Source organism: Sander lucioperca, chromosome 3 (genome assembly GCF_008315115.2).
Source record: "Sander lucioperca isolate FBNREF2018 chromosome 3, SLUC_FBN_1.2, whole genome shotgun sequence".
NCBI classification, from domain to species: Eukaryota; Metazoa; Chordata; class Actinopteri; order Perciformes; family Percidae; genus Sander; species Sander lucioperca.
Genome location: NC_050175.1, coordinates 17,112,553 through 17,139,459, shown reverse-complemented (window position 1 = coordinate 17,139,459; position 26,907 = coordinate 17,112,553). Strand labels below are relative to the sequence as shown.

Sequence of the window (26,907 nt, the reverse complement as noted above, 5' to 3'; positions counted from 1 at the left end):
AATGACACAAGAAACGGTTTATCATTCATTCTCATCTCAGGTGAAAAGACCGTTGAAAAGTTTCTGTCCCGAACCTCCTTCCAGGATAACTGAAGTTGCTTGGCTGACAGGGCTTTTCGAATCCTTCTGTAAAGTTGTCGTTAGATGCTTTGATGGTGCTGCTAACGTTAGCCGAGTTGCTTGCTAACGTTATTTCAGACTCGGGCTCTTCAGCTGCCCCAACAGAGTTTGCCTCGGCAGTGGACGAGGAAACATCAACTGTAACATCTACAGATGAAATCTTGCTAATTTTAGCCGCATTACTATGCCGGAAGAAAAAATCTTGTATCCTTTTCTGCGACATATTCTTCTCTACAACTAACGTTCCAGTCAACTAGCCTCAGCCTGCTCTCTCTCAGCGAGTCACGTCACTTGACTCACTTTCACTTTGACCTCTATAGCAGCTATAACAGTTAATTTTTAGTAGGCTATATTCAAACCTAGCCATAACCCTTTTTTGCTATTTGCCTCATTATTTGATATACAAAAATATAAATAATGTCAGACAGCAAATTAGTAATTATTTAAAAAATATAAAATCCAGCTCCTGCCAGCAGGGGTGCTGCAGCACCCACAGCACCCCCCTTCCCGCACGCTTGCTCCAGTTAGACATTTTCATTGCCGTCTTTATCTAAATCACACTTCTTCACCCTCTGATGTTTATTTTCTTCGTCATTAGAAACGTCATTAATAAGCCCACTCTCTCACCGTGAATACTCCGCACAATAAGTGGCTCTATTCACACAAATGTGTGAATAGAGCTGTTGCCCCTTTGGTCCTATTTGATCTCAGCAATTACTTGCATAAAATGTTATCATAACTGTTAGAAATAGTGGCCTGAACAAAACTAAAACCCAAGGTGTAATAAACCACAGTTTTCGTTTATAGAAAGTGTATTTTCCTCATGTCATGTGTGTTAGTGTATTGTGTTTAGCAGCTTCCATGAATATATAGATTTGTCATTGTACAGTGCTTGAAAGGCGAATGTTGTTAGTTTTAGACTCTCTTGACCCTCCCTGGATACATGAATAAAAAAAAAATTTAAGTCATTATATGCCATTGGTTTGTGGCCAGTTACTGCTTCAGCTGCCTGATCACATTACAGTCCTACATTTACTCATGTGCCATTTGGCTGAAATTGAATCTGTGTAAATGGCCTTTTTAATTTTAGATTTACCCGGAGCTCATTTTAGGGACAGGCTTGGTCATTTAAATTTGTTGTCGTGTATTGAGTGTGTTCATTTTCTACTTCAATTTACAGTATACATTAACAGGGAGAAGAAAAAGCTGCTGCAATCTGCTTCACCAGAATTTTTCTTTTTGCCTTCACGCCTCCTTTTAAGATTATGAATGAGAATAGTAACACAGTCATCTTTAGGAGACTTGAGTGTGAGTGCAAGGCCTGTTTATAGTTCACAAACGATTTGTCCTTGCATTTCAGCAGACTGCCTGTCACTGTTAACTGCTATGATGCTGATGGATGTACTGTTTTATCAGTTATCAGTCAGTTATTGAAATTAATCAACAAAGCTCATCCAAAATATTCATTCTGTCTTTAGTAAAAGTAATTCTACTTAAAACTGTTCACTGCGAGGTGTTTTGATTATCCTGACTAACTGGGGCATTGTTTACAGTGCTGAGAGCACCACAAATTAAAAACACCTCTATTGTTTTGGGTTGGCAGCCAAATTATCATACACGGATATTTCATACAACCAAAACTATCTCCATGCTAGATAATATTAGAGCCTAGGGGGAAAATATTTTTTTGTTTTCTTTGTAATTTGGGTGAACTGACCCTTTTAAGTTTTGCTTCACCCTCATAATATACTGTAGTAGTGACAGTTGCTGTCGCAGATTGCATAATTAGTTGCTTCCAGGTGTTAATTTAATGCAGAGTGTAGATGCAGCTTTGATGTATGTTAATGTGACAATAAGATGGGGAAAGGAAGGCACAAAACACTGGACTGGATAGTTGCAAATTATTTTGAATGAAGAATCACGCTTCTGTTTCAATCAGCTGTTTCTCTGTCGTGCGGTGAGCTCTGGTCTGTATGAACTCGTCAGTGTGAAACAATTATTACATTTGCCAGATGGTGGTCCTTAAATTAAATGAAATTATTTACTATAATGTAATTAAACTGACCTTTTGAGGAAGGATCAAATTAACCATTTTAATTTCTATGTAAATGCGCGCTGATGTGATATATCCTTCAGTTAGTAGAGTGGTATGTTGCTGCTCTGTTGTGGTTTAGAAGTTTTCAGTTTTTGTAAGTTTTTAGTTGTGGGCTCAAACTGAATATCTCACCATGCAGCCAAGGCTTATTAAAGCATACCAGCACTCTTATCAAAGTTAGACCTTAATGGTCAGTCACTTGTGGCTGACCTGTTTACATATGCTTGAGAGTAAAGCCTGCAATTAGCATCCATTAGCAGCTATACAGTACTTGTCGAGACTACTTTTATGTCTGTAGCATAATACCAAATTAGGCAGTTGATCGAGGTGCACTGCTATTTAAACACCAGAAGCCATGCCACCATCATTATACTGTTGGGATCATTTTACTGTATAGTTAGGTTGTGAAAGATCTCAGTTTTCAAAACATTCATCTACGTTTTTCTAATTATATGTATCCCCATTTAATTGGAGGTTTGTTGACCTTTTCTCAAAACCTCTAAATTGTTCTTTCTAGTTTTGTTGAAAAAAGAAATTGTGATTCCATTTGAGCACAGAAGAAGAGGCAGTTCCTACCTGTGATGATATTGTTAAAGTGATTATTGACTACTGATAGTGTTTTGATGATGGTGATGTTCCATCCTGTTCATTCAGTGACCCTGACGTTTCTGAAATATTGATGATAGGAAACCATGATCACCATAATTCTCTTTTTTATAAATGGATGGATGCAATGAAAGCCTTAAACAGAAGGATTAAAATCACAAAGACTGCTGAAGAGTAATGTACCCGTACCCAGACAAATGGATAGAGCTGAAGATCTTTGCCCGACAGGACCCGACAGGACCCGACGGGACACGACGGGTTCGGTCTTAATTTCTATCATGTTACACAGGCTCGGGCCGGGCTCGGGTTTGTGCTCCGGGTTGCGCAGTAAATGAGCGGTCAGGTGAAGCGTTTCGAATAGCGTGAAAATGGATGCTGAGGAGGTGAAACGGAGACTGGCTTCTGGAGGACTTATTTTATTTCTTTGCTCCAACTTCCAAGTGGCCTATAGCCTACGTTAGTCATGAATAAATGATGTTAAAAAATGTATAAATGACTCATTCTTGACAGAAGACAAAAGAGTTGTGTGCGTGCGGCGCAGTCTCTTTTTTCTTTCTCTCCCTTTTCCGCCGAGTGGTGCGTGTGCCCGCTCACGGTGTAAAGCGAGTGTCCGCGCTATTTTCCGACATGCACTCTAATCACTGCTGATAGACGGCCTTTTGTACAGTCGGGCTGTAAACGGGTTCAGGCTTTTAAAAACCTGTCAATCAAAATGTACTTGTCGGGCTCGGGCCTTGTCGGGCCGAACTTTTAAGGCCCGATTACAGCTCTACGCACTGATTGTTCCCAGTACATTCACTGTATCGCAAACTAAAGTGCTTTAAAGAACCTAATTTAAGAAAGCGGAATTACAATTCCAACACTGAATCATCTGTTACTGCAGTCCACTCCATTCTGGTGAAAATGCAGATTATAATTAGAATCTTATCAGGCTGTATGGTGTCATAAGCAGACGTGTTATACTCTCGAGACTAGAGAGTCCTACGGACAGGCCGGTGTTTTTATATTTATTTATCCAGGTAAGTCAATTGATTGAGAACAAATTCTTATTTGCAACGACGACCTGTCACATTCACATTACACATTCGTACCTGGAAGCTGCCCATTACAACCACAGTCTGATCTGCTGGCCACTGGAGCAGTTGGGGTTAAGGACCTTGCTCAAGGGCACCTCAGTGGTGGTAACTTTTCCCCTTGGCCTACCCAGATTGTAACCTGCCGGTCTGGGGATTGAACCAGCGACCTCCGGGTCCCAAGCTCGCTTCTTTGACCTTTTAGGCCACCACTGCCAATGCTTAGGGAGGTCACTTTTTGAGTTTAGTAGTAGTAGTAGATTTTGTCCACTGATATTAAACAAGAGTCATGCTAGCTGCTCTGTGAGGCTGCATTTGGGCACAGAAGCTACAGTAAATGCTAAAGTCAGCACACTTACAATGCTTACAATGACAAAGCTAACATGCTGATGCTAAGCAGATGTAATGCTTACCATTCTCACCATATTAGTTTAGTGTGTTAGCTAACATTTGCTTATTAGCGCAAAACTCAAAGTACCGCTGATGCTGATGGGAATGTTATTAGTTTATGTACTTTGAATGTCTGTATAAAATTTCATGGCAATCCATCTAATAATGTTTGAGATATTTCAGTCTGAAGTAAAGACTGAAATGTCTCAAACATTGGCAATGACAGTCAGTTGATCCATCACCTCGGTTCAGACTCTGAACCGAGGTGATGCCAGTCGGCATCATTGCCAATCTTACAGCCACATGGCTAGCATGGCTAAAAACATGAGTAGTTTGAATGGGAATCTACAAGCAAAATAAAAAGTATAAACTGCAGTGTTAACATCTTTTTGATCACATTTGTACATATGATATATGTTAAAACCTGATGAACCCATTACGCTCCCTTGCCGATGATTCCTTTACACTGAGGGGTGGCTGTGAACGTGACATCTAATTGAGGAAATCATGAAGCTTTGGCTTTTCTTTTTTTAGTCATATTTTAAAGTGCCCATATTATGAAAAAATCACTTTTTCTGGGATTTGGGGTGTTATGTTGTGTCTCTGGTGCTTCCACACACATACAAACTTTGAAAAAAATCCATCCATGCTGTTTAGAGTGAGATACGGTTTCTGAATGTGTCCTGCCTTCAGTCTCTGGGTGAGCTGTTCAAAATCGGCACGGCTTGTGACGTCACAAGCCGAAACGAGCAGGCTAACCGCAACCATTAGCTCGCAGCGTTAGCATGCTAACGCTAATGCTAACGCTAGCATGCTAACGCTAGCATGCTACCTCGTTCTCAGTAGCAAAGCAGTGCTACAACACACACAAGTTCACCATAATCTACAAAAGAACTACTTACATGTGCGCCCTCATTTAGAAATCTCCCAGCTAATCCTGCCTTGTAACTGACCGAAGTTGTAGAAACAGCCTTTCTTTTACTGTCTATGGAGCTAGCTAGCTGACATGATCTACATCTGAGCTACTGGGCATGTGCAAGTGCAATCAAAGATAGTACAGAAGAAGAAGAAAAGAGGTCTCACTCTGTAGCTAAAACAGAGACCAGGTGAAAAGAGGATCTGCAGCAGTGAGAGAGAGCACTGCAGTACAACAAAAATATGGTGTTTTTTGAAAATTAAACCATGTAAACCTATTCTGGTACAACCTTAAAATACAATTATGAACCTGAAAATGAGCATAATATGGCTGCTTTAAAGCTGCTGAAATTTAGGGCTGAACGATTAATTGCATTTGCGATAATATCGCAATATGTTAAAACGCGATTTCCTAATCGCAAAGGCTGCGATTTGGTCACATGACTCGCGAGAGCAAATCAGTCTGCACTCCGCAGAGAAAGCATCAACTTAGCACGCTAACGCTACACTGTACCTTGAACTGATTTCTGTCATTCAAACAACTCTGAGTTGTAGTTTAAAACTTTTACAGCCATTTTAATAAAATGAAGGGTTTTATTCTGGTTCGAGTCCATACGTGCAGTTAATGGATACAGACACGCAGAACTGAAGGCTCGGTTGGCAACTAGCTCTGATTAGCGGTTAGCTCCGGTTAGCGGTTAGCTCCGTTATAAAGATATGGAGTGGAGGAGCTGCCACTGAGAGGGGTAACAACCAGACTCTGATAAATGACGTTCGGGGAGCTTTCACAGCAGCGTGGCCGCGGTGTTTCAACGGTTTTATTAGTATAGTTAATCCCACGGCAAGAACACCAGCAACTAGCTAACGCAACGATAGCCTCTCTGAACAAGTGCACACGGCAGCACGCAACTTCCCGAGGGGGAGGGGCTGGAGGCAGCTCCTCTGTGCACTGTAAAAAAAAAAATACACGTGTGTGTGTGTGTGTGTGTGTGTGTGTGTGTGTGTGTGTGTGTGTGTGTGTGTGTGTATATACTATAATTTTACTTTTTTAACTGTCTAGTGTGTAATTGTGTGTTGTTCATACTATAAAATGATTTATTGTTTGTCTTTGTTGAATAATAGAGAAGACAAAGCTAAGGGAGTTTTTCCTTGCCACTGTCGCAATAGCTACTGCTAATGCTTGCTCTTGAGGCAACCACTGTAATAGTTGGGGCTTCGTAAAGTACAGAGTTTGGTCTAGACCTACTCTATCTGTAAAGTGTCTCGAGATAACTCTTGTTATGATTTGATACTATAAATAAAATTGAAATTGAAAGCTTAAAAAAATAATCGAATCGAAATCGCAATATTTGGGAAAAATTGGGGTTATTTTCAAAAATCGTTCAGCCCTACTGAAATTATATGAATTCAGACACCTGCTTGTTTCCCATCAAGATCAAGCTGATGACTTACCCGTCCTTACTTCTTCTCATTGTGTTTCCAGTTGATAGGCGGCTTTATCCTGGCCATTGGTATCTATGCTGAGGTGGAGAGACAACGCTTCAAGACACTGGAGGGAGTGTTTTTGGCCCCAGCTATAATCCTGATCGTTCTGGGAATCCTTATGTTTATTGTTTCGCTCATTGGAGTCTTGGGATCACTGAGGGATAATCTAACCCTACTGAAAGTGGTGAGTGGTAATGTATCTTTTTTAAACAACAAAGTGGCTGCTGGGATGCTTAGAATACAGTATGTCTGTAAATGTTGTATTTCTTCTTTGTTTTTGTTTTTAAAATGACACACTTTAAGAACAATGCATGCTTTCACTGTTCATTTTCTTATTCATAAAGCAGCATTAGTTATGAACCAGTGTGTTAATATTTAACTTCATGTGTACCAATAAATACCTTTTGAAAAAACACCTGTGGAAAAAAATAAACACACATACAGTATAACACAGGGCTTGTCTGTTGTGTCTCACAATGAATTGGTATTAACGTCACATGGACCTCTCAGAAGTCTCATGCTAATGCATGTTCCTGCAATGTATATGAAGGTTGTGTGTGAGGGGGTTCTGTGTGTTCTGTCATGTTCCCGTAGTTTCTCATGCATTTCTAACCAGCAGAGATGTTAGACCATAAGTCTGACTATCAGTGACATTCCATACTCTGGGCATTGAAGCATTTGCTTTTCTTTTACGCTACAACAGGGAAGCAAAAAAAGGTGGGTGAAGAAATCAAGACGGACTGTAAGAGCCAATTAGTGCTCTTGGTATAAATAGGAACCAATCTTTGGTTCCTCAGGTGCAACCGGGAAGCACATATAGTTTTTGACCACACGAATATCTCATGGAAATAAATTGAACCAATGGTGTTAACTGCAAATATGACTTGGACTTTCATTGATCAAAAAGGTAAAAAGTGCGTCAGTTACTCTACCCGTAGAAGAGCACCTCAGGGGCTTAAAGCTTGGGTTTAGCCTCTACACGGACAGTACTGCAAATACAGGAACTTAATGACTCCAGTTGTTGCGGGATGCAGAAAAACAAGCGACCTCTTATGACCTCAAAATGAAGTACATCGCAGGATTAGGAATGTTTGAAAGTGTGATATGCCTGTGACACAAGTAGTCTTATAGAATGCAGTATATTTAGAAAAGTAGACTGCAGACATTTGTGCCTGAGGTGTTGACTTGTCGCTGTCCTAATGAGAAAAGCCAGCAGTGGAAGGACTTAATGCACACCATAACTGCGCTTCTATGTAAAAACATCGTATGCATCCCAATTGTTAAGAGATATAGTTTTGAGGCAGTGGTAGAAACCCTACATTTTTATATTTATTTTTTTTATAATAATATGTTTTAAAGATAAATATTGAAATTTGAAGTGAATAATGTGTAAGTGTATAATGGCTCTTCCTCTCTGTTGTGTGTTTGGTCACAGTTCATGTACACCCTGTCTCTGTGTCTGATCCTGGAGCTGCTGGGAGGAATAATGGCGCTAATGTTTCGCAACCAGGTGAGCTGTCCAAGGTGTTGATCAATAACTTGACCGTTAGAAACACACACATAACAACCAAAGCTTTATGTAGCAGTAAACTGATGTTGACATACTGTTTATCGTGAGGAAATATTACAAACCAAGAAAAATGAATCTGATTAATAATGTATAGTTTGGTTCTTGGTTGGTCTCAGCTCTGCTCTCGCAACACTGCATGTCTTTTTTAACTGCACAAGGTAGTGTGAATGAATAAACCATGACCACCTACATTACACTTAGTGGAAAATACCATGATTTAATGGGATGGAGTAAATTAAAGTAAATGTATGTCATAATTCTCTTTTTTCAAAGCTGACCGTCACCAAATGGCATATTTTAGACAAATGATGAACCAAACCATGCATGTTAATAAGTTGATTTACTTCAGTGACACAGTGAAATCTTATTCTCTCATATTTCTAGTCAGGAAATGCACAGAGACAGTATAATCAGAACTGATCTGTTCAAAGAGTAGATAGAATTATCATTTGAATGATATCAGTATGCAGATGAAACGTTCTGCTTTCCTGACCTGTATTTGTGTTTCTGTATCTTTCTTCCCTCTCACGTCAAATATCTCTCTCCTAAACCTTTTCTTGCATCCTTTTTGTTTCTCCCATTGTCTTACTTATTATCTCTGTCTTCAGTTTTTGATCTAATTTCCCTCCCTGCAATAAAACACAATAATGTTCCCGTGCATACTAACGCAGCATGATCGGGTTTTGTTATGCAGTGGTGACTGTACGAGCAGCTTTGTCGCGTTGCGACTATGAACATTGCTTTGTGGGGAAAAAAAAGACTAACGTGACCTAGAGAGACCCGAAATAATTACCTTTTTTGTAATGGAGTAAGGGTTGTAGTAATTTTATTTTTCATGCAAAGCAAACAGTGTTATAGACTCAAACTTACTGTCCATATACTTTAAATGTGTTGACCAAAATTCTCAAATCATCATTTCAGTATTATATGTTAATCATCAGCTACTATAAATATTAATCAGAGTTGGTAAGCACATGACAAATACTAACTGTGCCTACAATATGCTGACCTTTAGTAGATTCTCTATAGGAGTGAGATCAGGTATTTATATCTTGTCATGATCCTCTAACAAAGATAACTGCTTTAAATTTGCATCCAAACAAATAGGAGAGCCACTGTACCCTTCATCATCATGGTTGCTGCTAAACTTTCTTATCAGATATGTGCCTGCTGTAGCAGGAATTAGTGCATTGTGGAATAACAACTCATCGTGCACTTTGTCTTGTTTTGCCTTTGCATTTGTGTGATTCTATAGAAACATAAATAAAAATTAGTCAAATTTGTCTTTTTAAAAAAAAAAAAAAAAGTTTTGTCTTCATCTTATTTACATGAAGATCATGGTACAGCTGACGATGCATTAAAGTGCCTCATACTATTTTTGTATTATTATATATTATATAATATATATTATATAATATTTTTATGTGTATATACATATATAAGGGTTTCATCATTAGATGGTCATTAGATTTTACACAGAAAAATCACACCTTGATAAGTGAGATAGTGCTAATGTAGTAATGTGACCATGAGCCATGATTAAAGCACCTAATGGGTATGATTATAACAGTCTTCTGAGATGTCATTTATGAAAACTGTCATTTATGAATATCTTAATTTGGCTCTTTGGGGAAAAGCTTGAGTATCAGTCTGTCTCTTCTCCTCTTATATGCTTTCATCTCATTTACATGACTTTTACATTAAACATAATAATGGCCTGCCTTAGAATAACTTTTTTCAATAATATTGTGTGGTGCTTTTCAATGTTTATGCCTGTTATTCAAAAGAGAATCTCAATTATCAAAATAATGATTTCAGTGTGTTAATGGAAAATACAATAAAACTGAGCTTCTAATACAGTGTCACATCTTTTTCTGTCGTCTCATTTACATTGAGATGAAAAAGATATGGCAGTGCATTTTATAAGAATAAGTGAGCCTATAGTGGGTTCTTTAATAATGGTCCAGTGTTTTCTGTCTCAAAGGAAAACGCTTCAGTAGACTAACTCCAAGTCTATAAATCTGCTCATTGTAATGTGGTTTAAATGTGACGGTCCTCCCCCTATAGATTCACTGTGAAGACCTGATATGTTCAGGGGAGGAAGAAAAGAAATTAAATGAAAGGCTCAGTCCCTTTTAATCTCTGTGACTCTCATGAGAGGAGCCAATTCAAGTCTTTATTAACTGTGGTTAAAAGAGAGAAATGACGGAGCATCGACAGGCCTGAATGGGGTAAAAAGCCCAATTATTTGTTGCCCCCACCTCTAATGAAGTATAATTAAGACTAATATATCCTGAACAAATAGTAAAGTGAAGTGAAATTAGTGGAAAAAAATGATTAGTTCTAGTTTCCGGACAGACTAAAGCATTAACCTAGTGAGACCCTGTTACACCAGATTGTGACTGACAGATGTGAGCTGTCAAAGGGTCATATTTTAATATTCCAGTTCAGTGGACCAGTCACCTTGACGAATCAGAGCATTTCCTCCACAGAGCTGCATGTCTAACACACTGATTGTAGATCAGCTGTGTCGTGGAAACAACATAAACGTGGTAACATGACATCCTTTATCCCATTAACACACACAAAGTGTTTCAACTCTGTCTGTTTTCTCTCCCCCTTACAGACATTGGATTTACTGAACAAGAACATCCGAAAAGGCATAGTGAACTACTATGATGACCTGGACTTCAAAAACATCATGGACTTTGTACAGAAGAAGGTAAGCTCACAGTATGTCACTCCTTGTTTTCTGTCATTTGAACCTTCCAGTTGAACACGTGACAGGATTAAAAGGTCCCTATGAGCTTTTCAAAGAATTCATACTGCAATGCACTTGCTCAGCTTTACGAGGCTCAAGTCAGGATTTTAAGTGACTTTGGATAATCACAGCAAGTTGTGTCCAGAATAATCAGAGAACTGTGCAGAGCCATCACGCTGCACCTGCTCTCAGAATGCATAATGCTGCCGTACACACAGCCTGAAGCTTAAGATCTCATTACCAACTTTTTATCGAGCGCAAGGGAATGCAGTGTCTGGGGGCAGCAGACTGATCACACAATAAAATGAAGAAGCAGACTGCACCAAACCACTGATTAACAGAAGAGAAAAGACAAACGATCTCTCAGTCTGCAGGCTACATGCCACATGCTATTAGGGATTGTGCCGAGTGACCAGCACCAGTGCTAGTCGGGCAGGATTGTGTCTTGATGTTGTGTTGAAGGGTAATTTGGTGGTTTAGCAAGCACCTTCCTCAGTTCAAATCCCTTCACAGTGGAACTGGTCAGCTTTTAATAAATGACTTGAATTCAAAAGTCTAAACTTCCAGGCATTTGTAGACTAGCAGCTTTAACAGGCGAGTTTCCCCTGATGTTCACTATGCCAAGGCAGTCCAATTCTACCATTTATATCAATTTCTTAGTATGATCAATGGGGTCATGCATGAACACACTATCTGTCAAAGTTATAACAGTTCTCAATTGTTTCACATGAAAGATTTCTGTATTTGTGTTTTTGTCTCTTCCCATTGGTTTGAAGGACGGAACTCAGTTGGAAAAAGGGGATGTCACGTACTCCTCTGCACCAATCAGGATGTAGCAATATTTAAATCTAAATGTGATAATAGGTTGTTGGCTTTTTCCCAGGCTACTGTCAATCAAATCTGATCAAAGTGACACAGTCCTTCACAGTTTTTTGGCGTTAATCTCTTAAAGCGGCTGTAATCGTTATTTTTATAACAATGTATTGAATGGCAATATGAAAACAATGTGACAATGTGAGAAGGGTCCCTTATAGTGATGAACCTACAAGTTTTATAGTTTCAGCTCATTGTTTTGCTGGCCGAACTGTTTTGGTTTACTCTTGCCGCACTCATAGCATAATTTTTTTTTGCAGCAGGCAGCTGTTATCAGCAAAAAAACTCCTAAAACCCACTGTACACTACCTGCTTATAACCTACTAGCAGACAGTCAAAGTTAGAGACTAGCTTGCCTTCTGGCTCAGCTCTCTTTTCGTCATAACGGTGCGAAAAAGTGAATGTAATACTGCCCCCGCTGCACCGATTCTCCCACGAATCTCCTGCTCCATTGTCCCCTCACTCGTGAACAAGACCCCAAGGTACTTGGACAAGGACTCCTTCCCTACCTGGAGTAGGCACTCTATCAGTTTCCTGCTGAGAACCATGGCCTCAGATATAGAGGTGCTGATCCTCATCCCAGCCGCTTCACACTCGGCTGCGAAACCGATCCAGTGAGTGCTGAAGGTCACAGGCCAATGATGCCATCAGGACCAGATCATCTGCAAAAAGCAGCGATGAGATCCCCAGCCCACCGAACTGCAACCCCTCTCCACCCTGACTACGCCTCGTTGTCCTGTCCATTAATATCACAAAAAGGATTGGTGACAAAGCACAGCCCTGGCAGAGGCCAACCCTCACCTGAAACAAGTCCGACTTACTGCCGAGAACCCAGACACAGCTCTCACTTTGGTCATACAGAGATTGGACCCCCTCACCCCATACTCCCGCAGCACCTCCCACAGTATCTCCCAGAGGACCCGGTTATACGCCTTCTCCAGATCTACAAAACACATGTAGACCAGATGGGCATACTCCCAGGTTCCCTCCAGTATCCTTGCAAGAGTGAAGAGCTGGTCCGTTGTTCCACGACCAGGACGGAATCTACATTGTTACATTCAATCTGAGGTTCGACTATCGGCCGAACCCTCCTTTCCAGCACCTTGACGTAGACTTTACCAGGGAGGCTGAGAAGTGTGATAACCCTGTAATTGGAACACACCCTCTGGTCCCCCTTTTTGAACAGGGGAATCACCACCCCGGTCTGCCACTCCTTAGGCACTGTCCCAGACTTCCACGCAGTGTTGAAGAGGCGTGCCATCCAAGACAACCCCTCCACACCCAGAGCTTTTAGCATTTCTGGACGGATCTCATCAATCCCCGGGGCTTTGCCACTGTGGAGTTAACTACCTCAGCGACATCCAACAAGGAAATTGACGACAATGACCCATCATCCTCCAGCTCTGCCTCTAACATAGAGGATGTGTTAGTTGGATTTAGGAGTTCCTCAAAAGAGCTCCTTACACCACCCTATGTCCTCCTCAGTTGAGGTCAACAGCGTCCCATCCTTACTGTACACAGCTTGGATGGTTTCCCGCTTCCCCCCTCCTTAGGTGGTGGAAAGGAAATTTATTTTGAATAGGGCAAATAAGAACTTACAACGAAAAGTTGGGCCGATGGGTGCTGTGGAAATCAAAAACAGAATATAACAAAAGGAGATCCTCAAAAGGAAGACTATTAATACAACTATATTAAACAAATGGAGAAACAAAAATCCTCTCTAACTAAGGTACTTGGTAAAACAAAAACACAATACTCACAGCTAGGGCTGAACGATGAATTGCATTTGCGATAATATCGCGATATGTTAAAATGTGATTTCCTAATCGCAAAGGCTGCGATTTGGTCACATGACTCGCGAGAGCAAATCAGTCTGCACTCCGCAGAGAAAGCATCAACTTAGCACGCTAACGCTACGTCGTACCTTGAGCAGATTTCTGTCATTCAAACAACTCTGAGTTGTAGTTTAAAACTTTTACAGCCATTTTAATAAAATGAAGGGTTTTATTCGGGCTCGAGTCCATACATGCAGTTAATGAATACAGGCACACAGAACTGAAGGCTCGGTTAGCAACGATTAGCTCTGATTAGCGGTTAGCTCCGGTTAGCAGTTAGCTAGCTCCGTTATAAAGATATGAGTGGAGGAGCTGCCACTGAGAGGGGTAACAAGCAGACTGATAAATGACGTTCGGGGAGCTTTCACAGCAGCGTGGCCGCGGAATTTCAACAGTTTTATTAGTACAGTTAATCCCACGGCAAGAACACCAGCAACTAGCTAACGCAACGATAGCCTCTCTGAACAAGTGCACACGGCAGCACGCAACTTCCCGAGGGGGAGGGGCTGGAGGCAGCTCCTCTCTGTGCACTGTAAAAAAAAATACACTGGTGTGTGTGTGTGTGTGTGTGTGTGTGTATACATATACTATATTTTTACTTATTTAACTGTCTAGTGTGTAATTGTGTGTTGTTCATACTATAAAATGATTTATTGTTTGTCTTTCTTGAATAATACAGAAGACAAAGAGCTTAAAAAAATAATCGAATCGCAATATTTGGGAAAAAAATCGCAATTAGATTATTTTCAAAAATCGTTCAGCCCTACTCACAGCACCCCTGAACCTAATGAGACTATACAAGACAAACCTGTTAAATAGTCAAAAGTCAAAAGCTGCAATCAATCGGGCTATTTAAGCTGGAGGCAGACTTCATTGACACCCCTCGATTGGCCGGTCAGTGGTGGCATGCCGCACCAATCAGCTTCCTCCTCCAGGAACTGGGCGGGACTTCCCTTGTCCATCCAATCCAGAGCAAGGGATGGCACAGCCTGCTTTGCATCTCACAAATAAAACACTCAGTTAAACACACACCAGCCTTAACAGTTTAGAGAGACTTTGTGCCATCTGTGTCAATCGTTTCAGTGCTGCCAAGAATAGTGGTTGCTGGAGAGATATAAAAAAAATTGCACTTGAGCAGTTAATGTTTAAGTCAAAAAATCACTTTGCCATATTTATTTTGGCATGCGTTCCAGTCAACATTCTCATCAGCTTTGGCAAACTTGTAGTAGTTTATTACAAAAAACATCATTTTTTGGCATTCATCAAATCTGTGGACAAGTTATGTGTTGAAACTACCTAGACTGGTAAGCTGGGCATGCACTGTATAGTTTGAGCCTGTCTCTGACCCGATTTTTGGTGGTTTACTGGTAGAAAAAGGTCAGGATTGTGTAAAATCTACTTTTTCCGGTTCAGATAGATTAGATAACTTCAGTAAAGCTTTTTGCTTTGGGTTTTTTTTCCGGCCTGAGTGGGTTTTAAAGGAAAAAAGACAGCTCCCCACATAACTGCAGAAAGATTCAGCTACAGAAATCAGCAACTCAGAAAGACGGAGTCGAGGTTCTGGTATGCAGCTCTCCAGTGTTTCTTACCAATATAAAATAGTTTGATGTAGAATAATACATAAACAATAAATGATAAGTTTGCCAAAACTGTTTTGAAAAGCTTTTTTATGGTAACCTTGAATCATGCATGGAAGATCTATCTCAACATCACTGCATGGATGCCATGTAATAATGAAGGCAGGGAGCACATGATGGGCGGACTTCTGTCTTACGACCCACACTTTAAGCAGTCAGCTGGCCAATTAGCCACTAAGTTAGTCACTCAGTCAGCCACTCTGCCAGTGAACAGCCGGTCATCAGTCAGTTAGGCAGTTGGCAACAAAATCAGTCACTCCATACTCAGAGACATGACTGACTCTCCCAGTCCCTCTGAAGAAATCATCCAACAGATGAAAAGACCACAGGAAAAAAATGGAAAAAAATAAGAGAAAATTGTAAAGAAAGTCTGTGTGTCACCAGCAGAGCCAGACAGACATAGATGAAGATGAAGGAAAAAGCATGACATTTGATTAGTGTTGTATTGTACTATAACTTTAGTAAACAAAATGTTGTGTAATCCAGTCATAAATCTGAAAGGACAGTCTCTGTAGTCTCTTCCCTCGTCTCCTGCCGTCTCATTGGTGTTGACGTGTTTTGAGAGATTGGTCCTTCAGGTTTCTCCCGTGAGGTTACAAAGCCCGCTGAATTGAACTCAACATCAATCTTCCCAAAGATAGGATTTACTGCAGGACTGTGGGATTGAATTATGCTGTACAGTGGCTCCTACTGCACTAAAACCATAACTCTGTGAATTGTAATATTGCTGGACTTATACACAACACTTGCTGACATTATAATCACATCATAATTGCTTTGCCTTCCTGTGACCCTCGTTCCGGACCTGACCCAGTGCTTGATAAACGGCGCTCTGTGGAGTCATGCCAACGAGAAAAGGGAGTAACTTCCTGGCCCACTGGCATCATGTCAGCATACTGATCACAGGGCCTGGCAAAGAGCAGCTTCATACTTATTCATTTATTCGTCCTCTCTCTTTATCTCGTGTCTCGTCCTCTCTTTCTGTCTGGCTCTTTGTCCTATTTGCTCTCTCTCTCTTACGGTCTTCCTGACTCGCCTTCTGCCTCCCAATCAAATATCTGTCTCTGTAAATGACTACAAAGCAGAGCTAATAGTGCGGCTTTGGGGTTTTTCTGCCAGTGTTTACTCTCCAAGGCAGTTGTGGAGCCCTTGTCTCTGCAGTGGAAGTATAAATCTAATAGAAACTGAATGGGGAGCATAACAGGATTGTTGTACTGTTTTGTGAGTGCCATCAATTGGAGCAGTGAATCTTTTAAATTAAAATATAGAAAAGCATTTGGTCTGTGATGGTTGTCATATCTATCTTATGAATAGTCTTTTCACACATATTTTGACCTGTCAAACACAAGTGTAACTAATAACCTTAATAACAGCTGCATCCTATTAATGCTATTTGGGAGTGGTGGCCTAGAGGTTAAAGACCAGGAGGTCGCGGTTCAATCCCCAGACCGACAGGATAAAATCTGGGTGGGGGAAAGTGAAAGAGCAGCACTTGTCCCTCCCTCATTACCACCACTGAGGTGCCCTTGAGCAAGGCCCTTAACCCCAACCGCTTCAGTGGAGCTGCTCAGTGGCCAGCAGATCAGACTGTGGTTGTACTGGGCAGCTTCCAGGTATGAATGTGTAACTGTGTGACAGGTCGTCGTTGCAAATGAGAATTTGTTCTCAATCGACTTACCTGAATAAATAAAATAAAATACACCTGTGCTTCGGCTGCTATGATAAGGTTATTAGGTTATATTTTGATGGTAATTAAATGAACATTTACTGCAGGGTGGTCACCTAAACAGCATTCAAACCATGCAACACTCAGTTAAACTCTGACAATGAAGTTGTTTGAAGCAGCGTTTAGTCAATGTGACCCAAAAGCTCTCTGCCAAAACCAATAATACTCAACGTCCTTTAGATAGCTTATCAAAGCTTGTTTATTTTTCCTGTGAAGTAATAATATTTCCTTTTCTCCAGGGTTTGTCAGTAATGGCTGAAATAGAGGGCAATACAAAAACAATTGGTTGGTGTCACATTATTTTGTGCAAGTATGAATTTGTTAATTTCATCTGCAAGTGTTATTGTATCAGGAGCAAACGCTTCAGTCTGTGAGGCTGCTGCTTTCAGACGTTGGCTGAGAGTGTAGGATAGGTAGCAGAGGCCTTTCAGTAGAAAAATGTACGCAAGTATGAATTCTTTTTTTTTTTTTTTATAATAATAATTCATTTCTGATGTGAGTGAAAGGACAAATGGGGCTTTAGGTTCCTTGAATTGCAATGATCTTGATTTGTTGTTTGCATGTAATCTGGAAAACTGTACTTTGGATGTATTTTTGTTTCTGTTGTCCAAATTAGGTTTTTAATTGCTTGTTTGTCATGTACGTTTGTGATTGATTTGCCACATGTATTTGTTTCAGAGATTATTTAATTAATTAATATTGTACTATATTATAGTATCATAATATTGATTTTAACCATATCGCCCAGCCCTACCACCTCTTGTACACTAGACACCGACATAAAACAGACTCATAATTACAAGCAAAGTGTTGTTAATTATGGCTCATTTCATCCCAAAATGTTACTGCCATTATACCAGCACAGCATAAACATGTTGTTTATCAAGTTGTTTATTTCTTTTTATCTTTCCCTCATCCCTGCGTCCCTTCTCTCTATCTCCTATTGTCTTTAAATATCCTCTTCCATCTCTCTGTGTCTTTTTGACTTTTCTCCTCCTTCCAATTTCTGCACTTGTCTCTACTCCGCCATCTTTCACGTCTCTGGCAGTTTAAGTGTTGTGGAGGTCAAGAGTATTCAGACTGGTCGGTCAACATGTACCACAACTGCTCTGCCCCTGGTCCATTGGCCTGTGGTGTCCCTTATACCTGCTGCATTACTACTAAGGTAGGTATAACTATTACCCTTTATAAGTATTATCACTACTACAACACCGCATTACATTACAGCAACTAGGACTGTCACCTGTTGCATTACAGCTTTTTCATCGTTCCTGGCTCTTTTTCTTTTCTAATGGGTCTGTGAAGCCATGAACACTCGGCTCAGTTTGTATGTCATTATAGGAATAGCTGTAATAGTGTGGAGTTGCATTTAAAATAAATCTCATCATCCTTATGATGGTGATTACGCCTTTGCCATGCCAGACACACTCACAGGCAATTTCCTCCCACACAAAACAATGTGCTCCCTTTAATTAATACACCTACACTCTCCAGAGTTTACAGGGAAAGGGAACAAACAAAACTCACCCAGCTCACTACTGTTAACTGTAGATAAAGTCTGCCAATGTGATATTGTTACTGTAGTATTTTCAGTGTACGAGTTATAGAATAATGAACTAATAATTGATTGATTCTCAGTTAAAAGATGTTCTGCTATAACAGGAGCCACTGCCACTTTGGTTTATCATCTCATCATGTAATTATATTGTTCTCATAATAGAGATATTGTGGTTCACAGATGGATTATAAATGAGTAAATTAAATTTGACGTACGTTAAGTGAAGGATGAGAAAGACTGACGAAACACACCACCATGTGTGCCAGAGACGACACATGGTACTATTGCCCTTGAAACAGGCTCGTCTTGGCTAGCAAACAAGAAATCCACAGATTTAGAGATTTATTTATAATACTCCTTTCTTGGAAGTATGTAGTACCAGGTTCCCATAACAGCCAGAGACAGCACGTCTTTCTTGAAAATCTATAGGAATACATTATAATATATAACAAAGTACATTATTAAGTTGGAAATTATGGTCATGTTGCCATTTCCCTGCACTCCATTCTTTAAAATGTTCTCCATTGGTGAAAATGTACGATGGATAGAAGCGTCTTTCTTGTCCATCAATTGTGTAATCAATCTTAACGGCTCATATCATTTCATCCATATTTAGATAATATATGATGTCCATATTTAGGTTCACATCAATGCTGTTTTCTACTTTATAATATTTGTAATTATTTTTGTAATTGCAGGCCTGTAAGTTCAAATTAACACAAAGCAGCAATTAACTCCACTTGATCAAACATTGTGTTACTTCTCAGGTGTAAGAGTTGAAAGTTTTTCCCACCTTGAAATGTATGGAGCAGAGACAACAGCGCCTGCAGTCAAACTCACAACTGGACACTGATTCCAGATTTTGCCATTTTAGTTACATTATGATATATCATAGAACACAGTATTACATTCAGTCACTTTGCATTATCATGGGCAAAAAATGGTGACAGTGTGGAATTGTGAGTTACCCTCCCATTCCTACTACTGTCATCATAATACTGTAGTAATGTATTAAAAATTCTAAAATAAATTTGATTAATAAAGCCAATACAATGTGTATAATGACTTAAATAGGGTGATCATTCCTCCCTTCTCTTCTTTATCTGCGAGACGGCCACAGGAGGTTGGCAGTTTGTGTCGTCTCATTTGAATATATGAATAAATTTAAATATTTTGAATATGGGAAAACCACAAGTCATAAGGCACACACACACACACACACACACACACATTACAGCTGAGCTTTCAACGGTCAACAGTATTGTGGTCAGTGTCAAGCTCAATGTCACACACACATTTCTTTGGTGTCTTCAGCAGTCTTGTGGTTCAGGACTGTCATATGTGTGTGCATGGGAGAGGCAGTTATAATGTGTGTCATTGTGTGCATTTCCCTGGCAGTCTATTTGACGTTTTCACCACATTAACCCTGCTTTCTTCTGTCTGCTGTTGATTCCCTTTTGAGGCTGAAAGCTGTTCACAGGCTTCTGTCAGTCTCCCACATACTATTCTACCTCTTAACATGATCTGTTCTCTCTGCTTTCTCCCCTCCAGCCTAATGAAGTGGCCAACACTATGTGTGGGTACAAGGTGTTGGAAAAAACGGTAAGGCCTCAAAGTCTGACATTACTGAATTAAGAAAAGACTGATTTCTCATTAGATTTCAGCTCCCCTCCTTTAATGTCAGTTTGAAATATTAAGTGCATTTTAATTGCCAGACAATTATAATTTTAAAGTGGCATTTTCAGACAGTTGTTCCAAACTATTAGACGGTTGCTGTGTATTTAGTCTATATCCTTCCACGTTCCACTTCCGGGATTGCTCCAGTGCCGCAGGAAATTCCGCCAGATGCATTTATTTTCGCCGATGTCCGTTTCCTTCCACTTTCTTTGTGTTGGAATTTTAAACTCCGGCTGTGGTTGACTGCTCCTCAGATCTCTGCAGGGTAAATTGAGACAGCATGGGATCATGCAAATCGAGACTACTGTGCATTAAACACAGTGAGTGAAGAGAGATCAGGCCCAACAGGTCCAGGATGTTGCTGGGACTTGATCATTTTTAGTTATTTTATAAATTAAAACATGAATAATAAATATTTATTTGTTGAATGATGTGCTGCTGGTATTACATATTTCACTAAACTAGTAAAACAACTAAGTAACCAATTCCTTGACTGTAACTGAAACTAATGCTACAGTAACAAGCAATTTCTGTCTTGCAGCGTTTGGACTTGATTGAAGCGATCCATATCAGAGGCTGCACTGATGCTTTCTTCATCTGGCTGATGGACAACTATAAGATTATGGCTGGACTGCTATTAGGGATCCTTCTGCCTCAGGTACACACACACACACACACACACACACACACACACACACACACACACACCCCTTATGTATGAGGAAGGGTGGTCTGTTGCAGTGGTGTAGTCTAATGTATTGTAGTGGGTATACTGTACTGTATGTATGATATATGGCCAGAATCTGCCTCTGGGGGAGGGGGGATATCATAGTGGAGGGTCTGGGTGTCCTCCCCCAGGGAAGTTTTGAGCATCAAAAACTATTTGGATACACTTTTATGCACCAATTTACGGTGGAAATATCTTTATTGTGAAAAAGAAAAACACAGATGACAAATATAATGGAAAGTATGTTGTTGCATGTCATTGGGCATTTTTAAATGGGTATATGGAAATCCTGGAGCTTTCTTAGTGGGTATACTGCGTATACTTGCGTATCACATAGACTACACCACTGGTCTGTTGGTGTTTGATTCAAACCTAAATTAGATTCAACTCAGGTTCAACATCACCAACACGTTTAGATTTTACTTGAGTTCCGATTCACCGTTTAGTTCAAAGTATTCTGGTGGATCTGTCGTACCGGTAGGTCTGATTAATGAAGGAAGCGTAAAACAACTTTCATAAATCATCAAAGATTTTTCTTTCCATTTTTGGTCTTTCATTAATGGACAGTATTATAGTCAGGGAGAACAGAAGTCTTTTGTCCTTCAGCAGTAAAACACCTGCTGACAGACAGGTGATTAACTCTGCCTTCGTCATCAGTAACTGACATCGCTTCAGATGAAGCTTCAGAGAAAAGACATCTCATTTTTCTAAAAGCAATTCCTCTCCTTGCATCTTTTTCTCGTGTCTAACGTGGGAGGGATTAAAAAGACAAGGAAAAGATGCAAGTGAGGAAAACGAGGAGACTTGTGTGAAGCGCCCATGGTGACCTCCCTTCCTATACTTAGCTTCTCTCTCTCTTTTTGTCTCCAGTTCTTTGGTGTGATAGTCAGCTGGCTATACATCACTCGTGTTGAAGATGCCATCAGTGAGTACGGTAACTACATGGACCTACTGGACTCAAGCGCAGATGAAAGAGAAACCAAGAAGCAGGGCCGCATGGGCAAATGGTTTAGGTGTATGCCAGAGATCGACTGAAAAACAAAAAGCAGCAAAAGGACTGCAGCCACCGTGGGAGCCTTTGAACTGCAGGTTTACTACATGCTCACTCTGCTGTGGAGAAAAAAATGTGTTGATGTTTTTTCATGTTTGTTTTTGGGAAGAAGGCATTATTCAGCAACCAGATTATTGAGAGTTTGATATTCAAGTGTCAGTTCCTTTTTCAGTTTAACTGTAAACTTACTGCATGTATATAACACAAAAAATGTTTGCAGGGCTCACTGTGGTGTTAACTATTAATTACCGCGTTAACATACAGTTACTAATGCATGAGTGGGAAAAAAGAGCTCATTTAGATATAGCTGGTGCTTTTAGCTGCATTGTGCCCAAAAGAGTCTCAGGGATAAACTCAAAAACCAATTGAACCACTTTTGCTTCTGATTTTATAATATGACATTTATTTCATAATACACAACCACAATTTACAGCACTGACCTTTTTCTTACTTTTTATACCTGTGTTTGTGCTACAAATTAAAGCATTGCTCGGCTCTTTTATACAACCACTGGTGAAGCAGGTCCTTTCATCCAACCACTACCATTTCCAATATCTCCAATGCAAGCTATTGTAGGCTAAGACACCATTTCTGTCATCTGAAAGCAGGACGTGTTCGCCTTATTTGTATAAAGACTTGAGGTTTGAGACTGTAGAATAAGTCTTTATACAGTACCCTGCACATCTACTTATGACCACAAGTGCTCACTGAACTTGTATGATGTGTCCAGCACAACAAGGGATGTTTGTATTGCTCACATTTTCTTCATCAAAGCCTTAACTTTGACTCTTCAAAAAACATGTCCTGGTCATCTTCAGTCAACTTACTGGTATAATGAGAAAAAATAAAAGCTGACCTGACACAGAGTTTGCTTCAGATGATCAGTTTTATGTTGATTTAAAGCAACACCAAAGATTCTTTTGTACCTTAAAATAATGTTTCCAAAATCATTTCAGTGGTTCATCAACTCGTAACAGGGTGAACGGAACTTCTGCATTTGCTTTGCGGCTATAACCGCACTATGCAAGCGAGCAATCCCGGAAGTGTAACGTCAAGGATATAGACTACCACTGCCATAACAAAAGGATATCTCAGGATTATTAAGTACAGCAACCCTGTCTCCTATAGCTTTACATACTTCTAAATTGCAATCTGTGAGACACACAATTTATTTTTTGTCAACATGACATAAAAAAAGGATAAAGTGGCAAAATGTTCACACAGAACGTACCTCTAGTTACAAAACCTTGTGACTTGAAGCACAAGCTATGACGTGTGTCAAAGTCCTATGTTTTGTGTGCGCTCTATCCACCCATACCACCTCCCTGCAACTTATACATGTCATACCACACTTGAAACAATGTTGCCATTGAACATAATCCAGGTAGCAATTAAAGGAGAATTCCAGTCAACTTCAACACGTAGCTCTGTTGTTTGGAAATTTGGAGTGCTGGCAGTAGCAAAAAAAACCCGAAAACAATCGGTGCTGCCTACACCGTGTTATCCCCCTGCTAGCGTTAGCACCCAACAGGCTTAAACAGGGCAAGTTTTAAACATGTTTTAAGCCTCTAAACATGCTCGAAATGTCATAACAAGTGCCTACCCATGTGTAGTGATTCCTTCCGAGGGAACACAGCGAATCTGACTGCAGTAGATGTGACAGAAAGGCATAAAAATTGTGTTAATGCAGACAGTGCACATACCTCTGTTTATTTCCTGTTTTCGGGTCAAGTCCACACTAGTCGATTGTCGAACTCATACAATCCAATATTCCAGTCAAATTTGCTGTGTTCCCTCGGAAGGAATCACTGCACATGGGTAGGCACTTGTAATGACATTTCGAGCATGTTTAGAGGCTAAAAACACGTTTAAAACTTGCCGTGTTTAAGCCTGTTGGGTGCTAACGCTAGCAGGGGGATAACACAGTGTAGGCAGCACCGATTGTTTTAGTTTTTCTTGCTACTGACAGCACTCCAAATTTCCAAACAACAGAGCTACGTGTTGAAATCGACCGAAATTCTCCTTTAAGTTTCTAAACAGATTTGGCTAAATTAATTCGAAGTATAATTTATAGGAGACAGGGTTGCGTATACAAATATTAATGCATATTCAAATTGGTTAGCTAGAGCATCCTAAAACATATAATCCAGTGTGTGTTTTTTTGTTTTATTCATATGCGCTTGTTATGACGTGCATGAAAAATGTGAATTTAATGTGCTACTGAACTTCGTTTGGTTTGATGTGAAGTTGGAAACTGAGACCAAATAGGTAATCTTTAATAATTAAGTAATTTAAATCTCCCTTCTTTGTGTCTTTTTGTGACTTCACTAATGATATTCGTATATACTGTACTGTACTTACATCACTGCTAAAACATGTTTGCAAGCATTTCAAATTGGTTCTTTTCGGTCTCATTACTTCTATTCAACAGGACTTACCAAAGGTTTCCACGTTGGCCTTGTTTGCACTGGAGGGTCAGATAAAGATTGCCAGGACTTTATCCTCATTAGTATGGTCACAAATCAGTGCCAAATATCTAATAATGCAGAATAAGTTAATTCAGCTCATGTTCATTTTGCTGCAGAAAATAATTTGATTTGATTTTTACCTTACTAACATGTTGTGTTGTTCTTAACCTGGATTTGTTTTGTTAAGCCTCGATTAGAAAAGAGTCTTTTCTTGTTTCAGCTCGGTCACTACTTGACTGTAACTTGTGAAGCTATTGGCTGGTGGGTTGAAGGTAAAGGTGTATATAATCAGTTAGCTGATTGTTTATTTAACATGTGCTGCCTACTGCTGCATCCATAAATCAAATTTGCAGGATTTTTGAGGCATCTCTATTAATGTTACAGTTTTTTTTAGTCGCTATGGTACCATAATCTATAGCATGGTGCAGTTTTCAAAACTCTAATCACAAGACTCCTAACTGATCATACTTGTAAATCATTAAATCTTGCATTCAAAGCAACTCATTTGGCTTGTAAACATCTTTCACTACAAGACCAATGTTTCAACCACTAAGTTTCTGGTGAAATCCAACAAGTACATTTGTTAAGTGAAGTCACCTAAACATATCATAGTGCAATTCTTTCAGTTAAGTTATTGTAACAATCACTTAGTCCAAGGCCAAATAAGGTAAGATACATGTTTCAAAATTACCCTTTAAAGTGCTAAAGATGATCTGTTTGCTTCACTGTTTTCACATTACAGTAGGCAAAAATGTAACTGTACTTTACCCATCATATTCAACAACAAGCTATTTGTATTTCCTATCCCATAATCGCAAGTGTGATCAATGAAGACATCTTCCCCAATCAGCGATGCAACAAACTTTTACTGTATTGCAACATCACTGTAGGGTTTGTCTAATCAAATACTGTAAAAACACTAACGGAACTGAAAGAAAATTGTTAACTGTAAATACTGCCTCAGGTTTTCTGTAGTACACACTACATTACGCTAATCTGCATCAATTCGGTCTTCTGGATTTGGCCATAAGTACTCGTCCACATCACAATGTATGTTTTCATAGTTCACACACCTTGGGAAAAATCTTCTTGAATGTCGACTCCAAGTCTGAAATTGGTCAGCAGTAGTGTCATCACAAGCCTCATCCACACTATTGTATTGTAAACACTGTAATCATTGCAGTGGTCCTTTGTGGCCCTGATGGTTTGAGCACTATAAGTTATCAACACTAGGTTGTGGGTTGAAATCCCACCAAGGTCACATAAAAATCTCACGCCTAAGGGTGGTGATTCTCAAGTTTTGCATCATACTATAATAGGCAAAAAACAACCATACATACAGTATGTTAGGCAAATGTTTCATTGACTATCAGTTATGAACAATGAGCATAGTGTTAGTAAAACGTATTTTAGTGAGAAGAAAATCCTATCCAAAGTTTTGCATGTACTTTGTATGACCGTAGTGTATTTCAGTGTGAAACTGGTCTTTCTAGATGTTTTTTGTACACAGTCAATGTCAGATGTACTTAGAGTTGTGAAAAGAGGTACTTTTTGATGATCTGTTGGTTTATTTGTACTTAAGGTAGTGAGATATTACCCCGTACTTGTGAGAATAGTACCATAGCGTCAGAAAAAACTGTAATAAACAGGTAACAGGTCAGGTTCAACATACAGTAACATACAACAGCTTTATGCTGGTCAAACAGCACTGAGAAGAAAATATCTGAGTTTTATGACATAATGGATTTGGAAGTAAAGACTTATTTTTTGGTTTCCACCCAGGTCACTTCATTTGTCTGACTCATTACATCAGACATATCGAATGGTTAAAAGTACCATCTTGACTAATAAACGTGCTGGTCAGTCCAGATTATCAAGGGAAATGGCAGTATAAAACTATCAGCAATTCTTCTTTCTTACTAAAATGTATTGACCCGACTCTGAAAGAAAATATAACTGTTCTTTACATTTTATTGCCTTTTTTTGTCATTAACGTTTGTGAAGTCTGATCATACTGTATAATACTTGTAACCAAAGAAAGTCCATACAGTAATGTGTACAGCATGGAAGATGTTTTTTAAACATGTCAGATATGACAAAGAATATTGCAGAGTGTGATGACCTTTCTGTAACTATCACTACAGTCTACAATCACAGGACTTACACAACACAGTTAAAGTGCCAATGTTGTCGCTTTAAAGGAATAAGCCAGATGTATATCCAAAGTTGTATTATTAGTTTCACATTTGCGAGGACATTCACCACCTTTATGTATGCCATCTACTGTATGCATATAGTTCGTCATGTGCTATATAGAGGTGCATACATTCAATATGTCTG

The 26,907-nt window shown here is 39.6% G+C and overlaps 1 protein-coding gene and 1 long non-coding RNA gene across 2 annotated transcripts in view; one reads left to right on the top strand and one right to left on the bottom strand.

The window, feature by feature from the left end:
* Nucleotides 1-22,963, top strand: part of tspan15 (tetraspanin 15) — a 34,116-nt gene extending 11,153 nt beyond the window's left edge. The window contains exons 2-8 of the mRNA XM_031314422.2: nucleotides 6,683-6,868; nucleotides 8,120-8,194; nucleotides 10,881-10,976; nucleotides 18,135-18,251; nucleotides 20,196-20,246; nucleotides 20,863-20,979; nucleotides 21,919-22,963. Coding sequence (XP_031170282.1) covers nucleotides 6,683-6,868; nucleotides 8,120-8,194; nucleotides 10,881-10,976; nucleotides 18,135-18,251; nucleotides 20,196-20,246; nucleotides 20,863-20,979; nucleotides 21,919-22,083 — 807 coding nt within the window. The 3' untranslated portion in view covers nucleotides 22,084-22,963. The remainder of the gene's footprint in view (nucleotides 1-6,682; nucleotides 6,869-8,119; nucleotides 8,195-10,880; nucleotides 10,977-18,134; nucleotides 18,252-20,195; nucleotides 20,247-20,862; nucleotides 20,980-21,918) is intronic.
* A 3,164-nt stretch (nucleotides 22,964-26,127) lies between these two features.
* LOC118494706 lies at nucleotides 26,128-26,565 on the bottom strand. Its single transcript, XR_004896856.1, has 2 exons — nucleotides 26,465-26,565; nucleotides 26,128-26,290 (listed from the first exon to the last, which is right to left on the bottom strand). It is a non-coding gene; the product is annotated as an uncharacterized LOC118494706 (long non-coding RNA).
* Nucleotides 26,566-26,907: the final 342 nt, after the last annotated feature.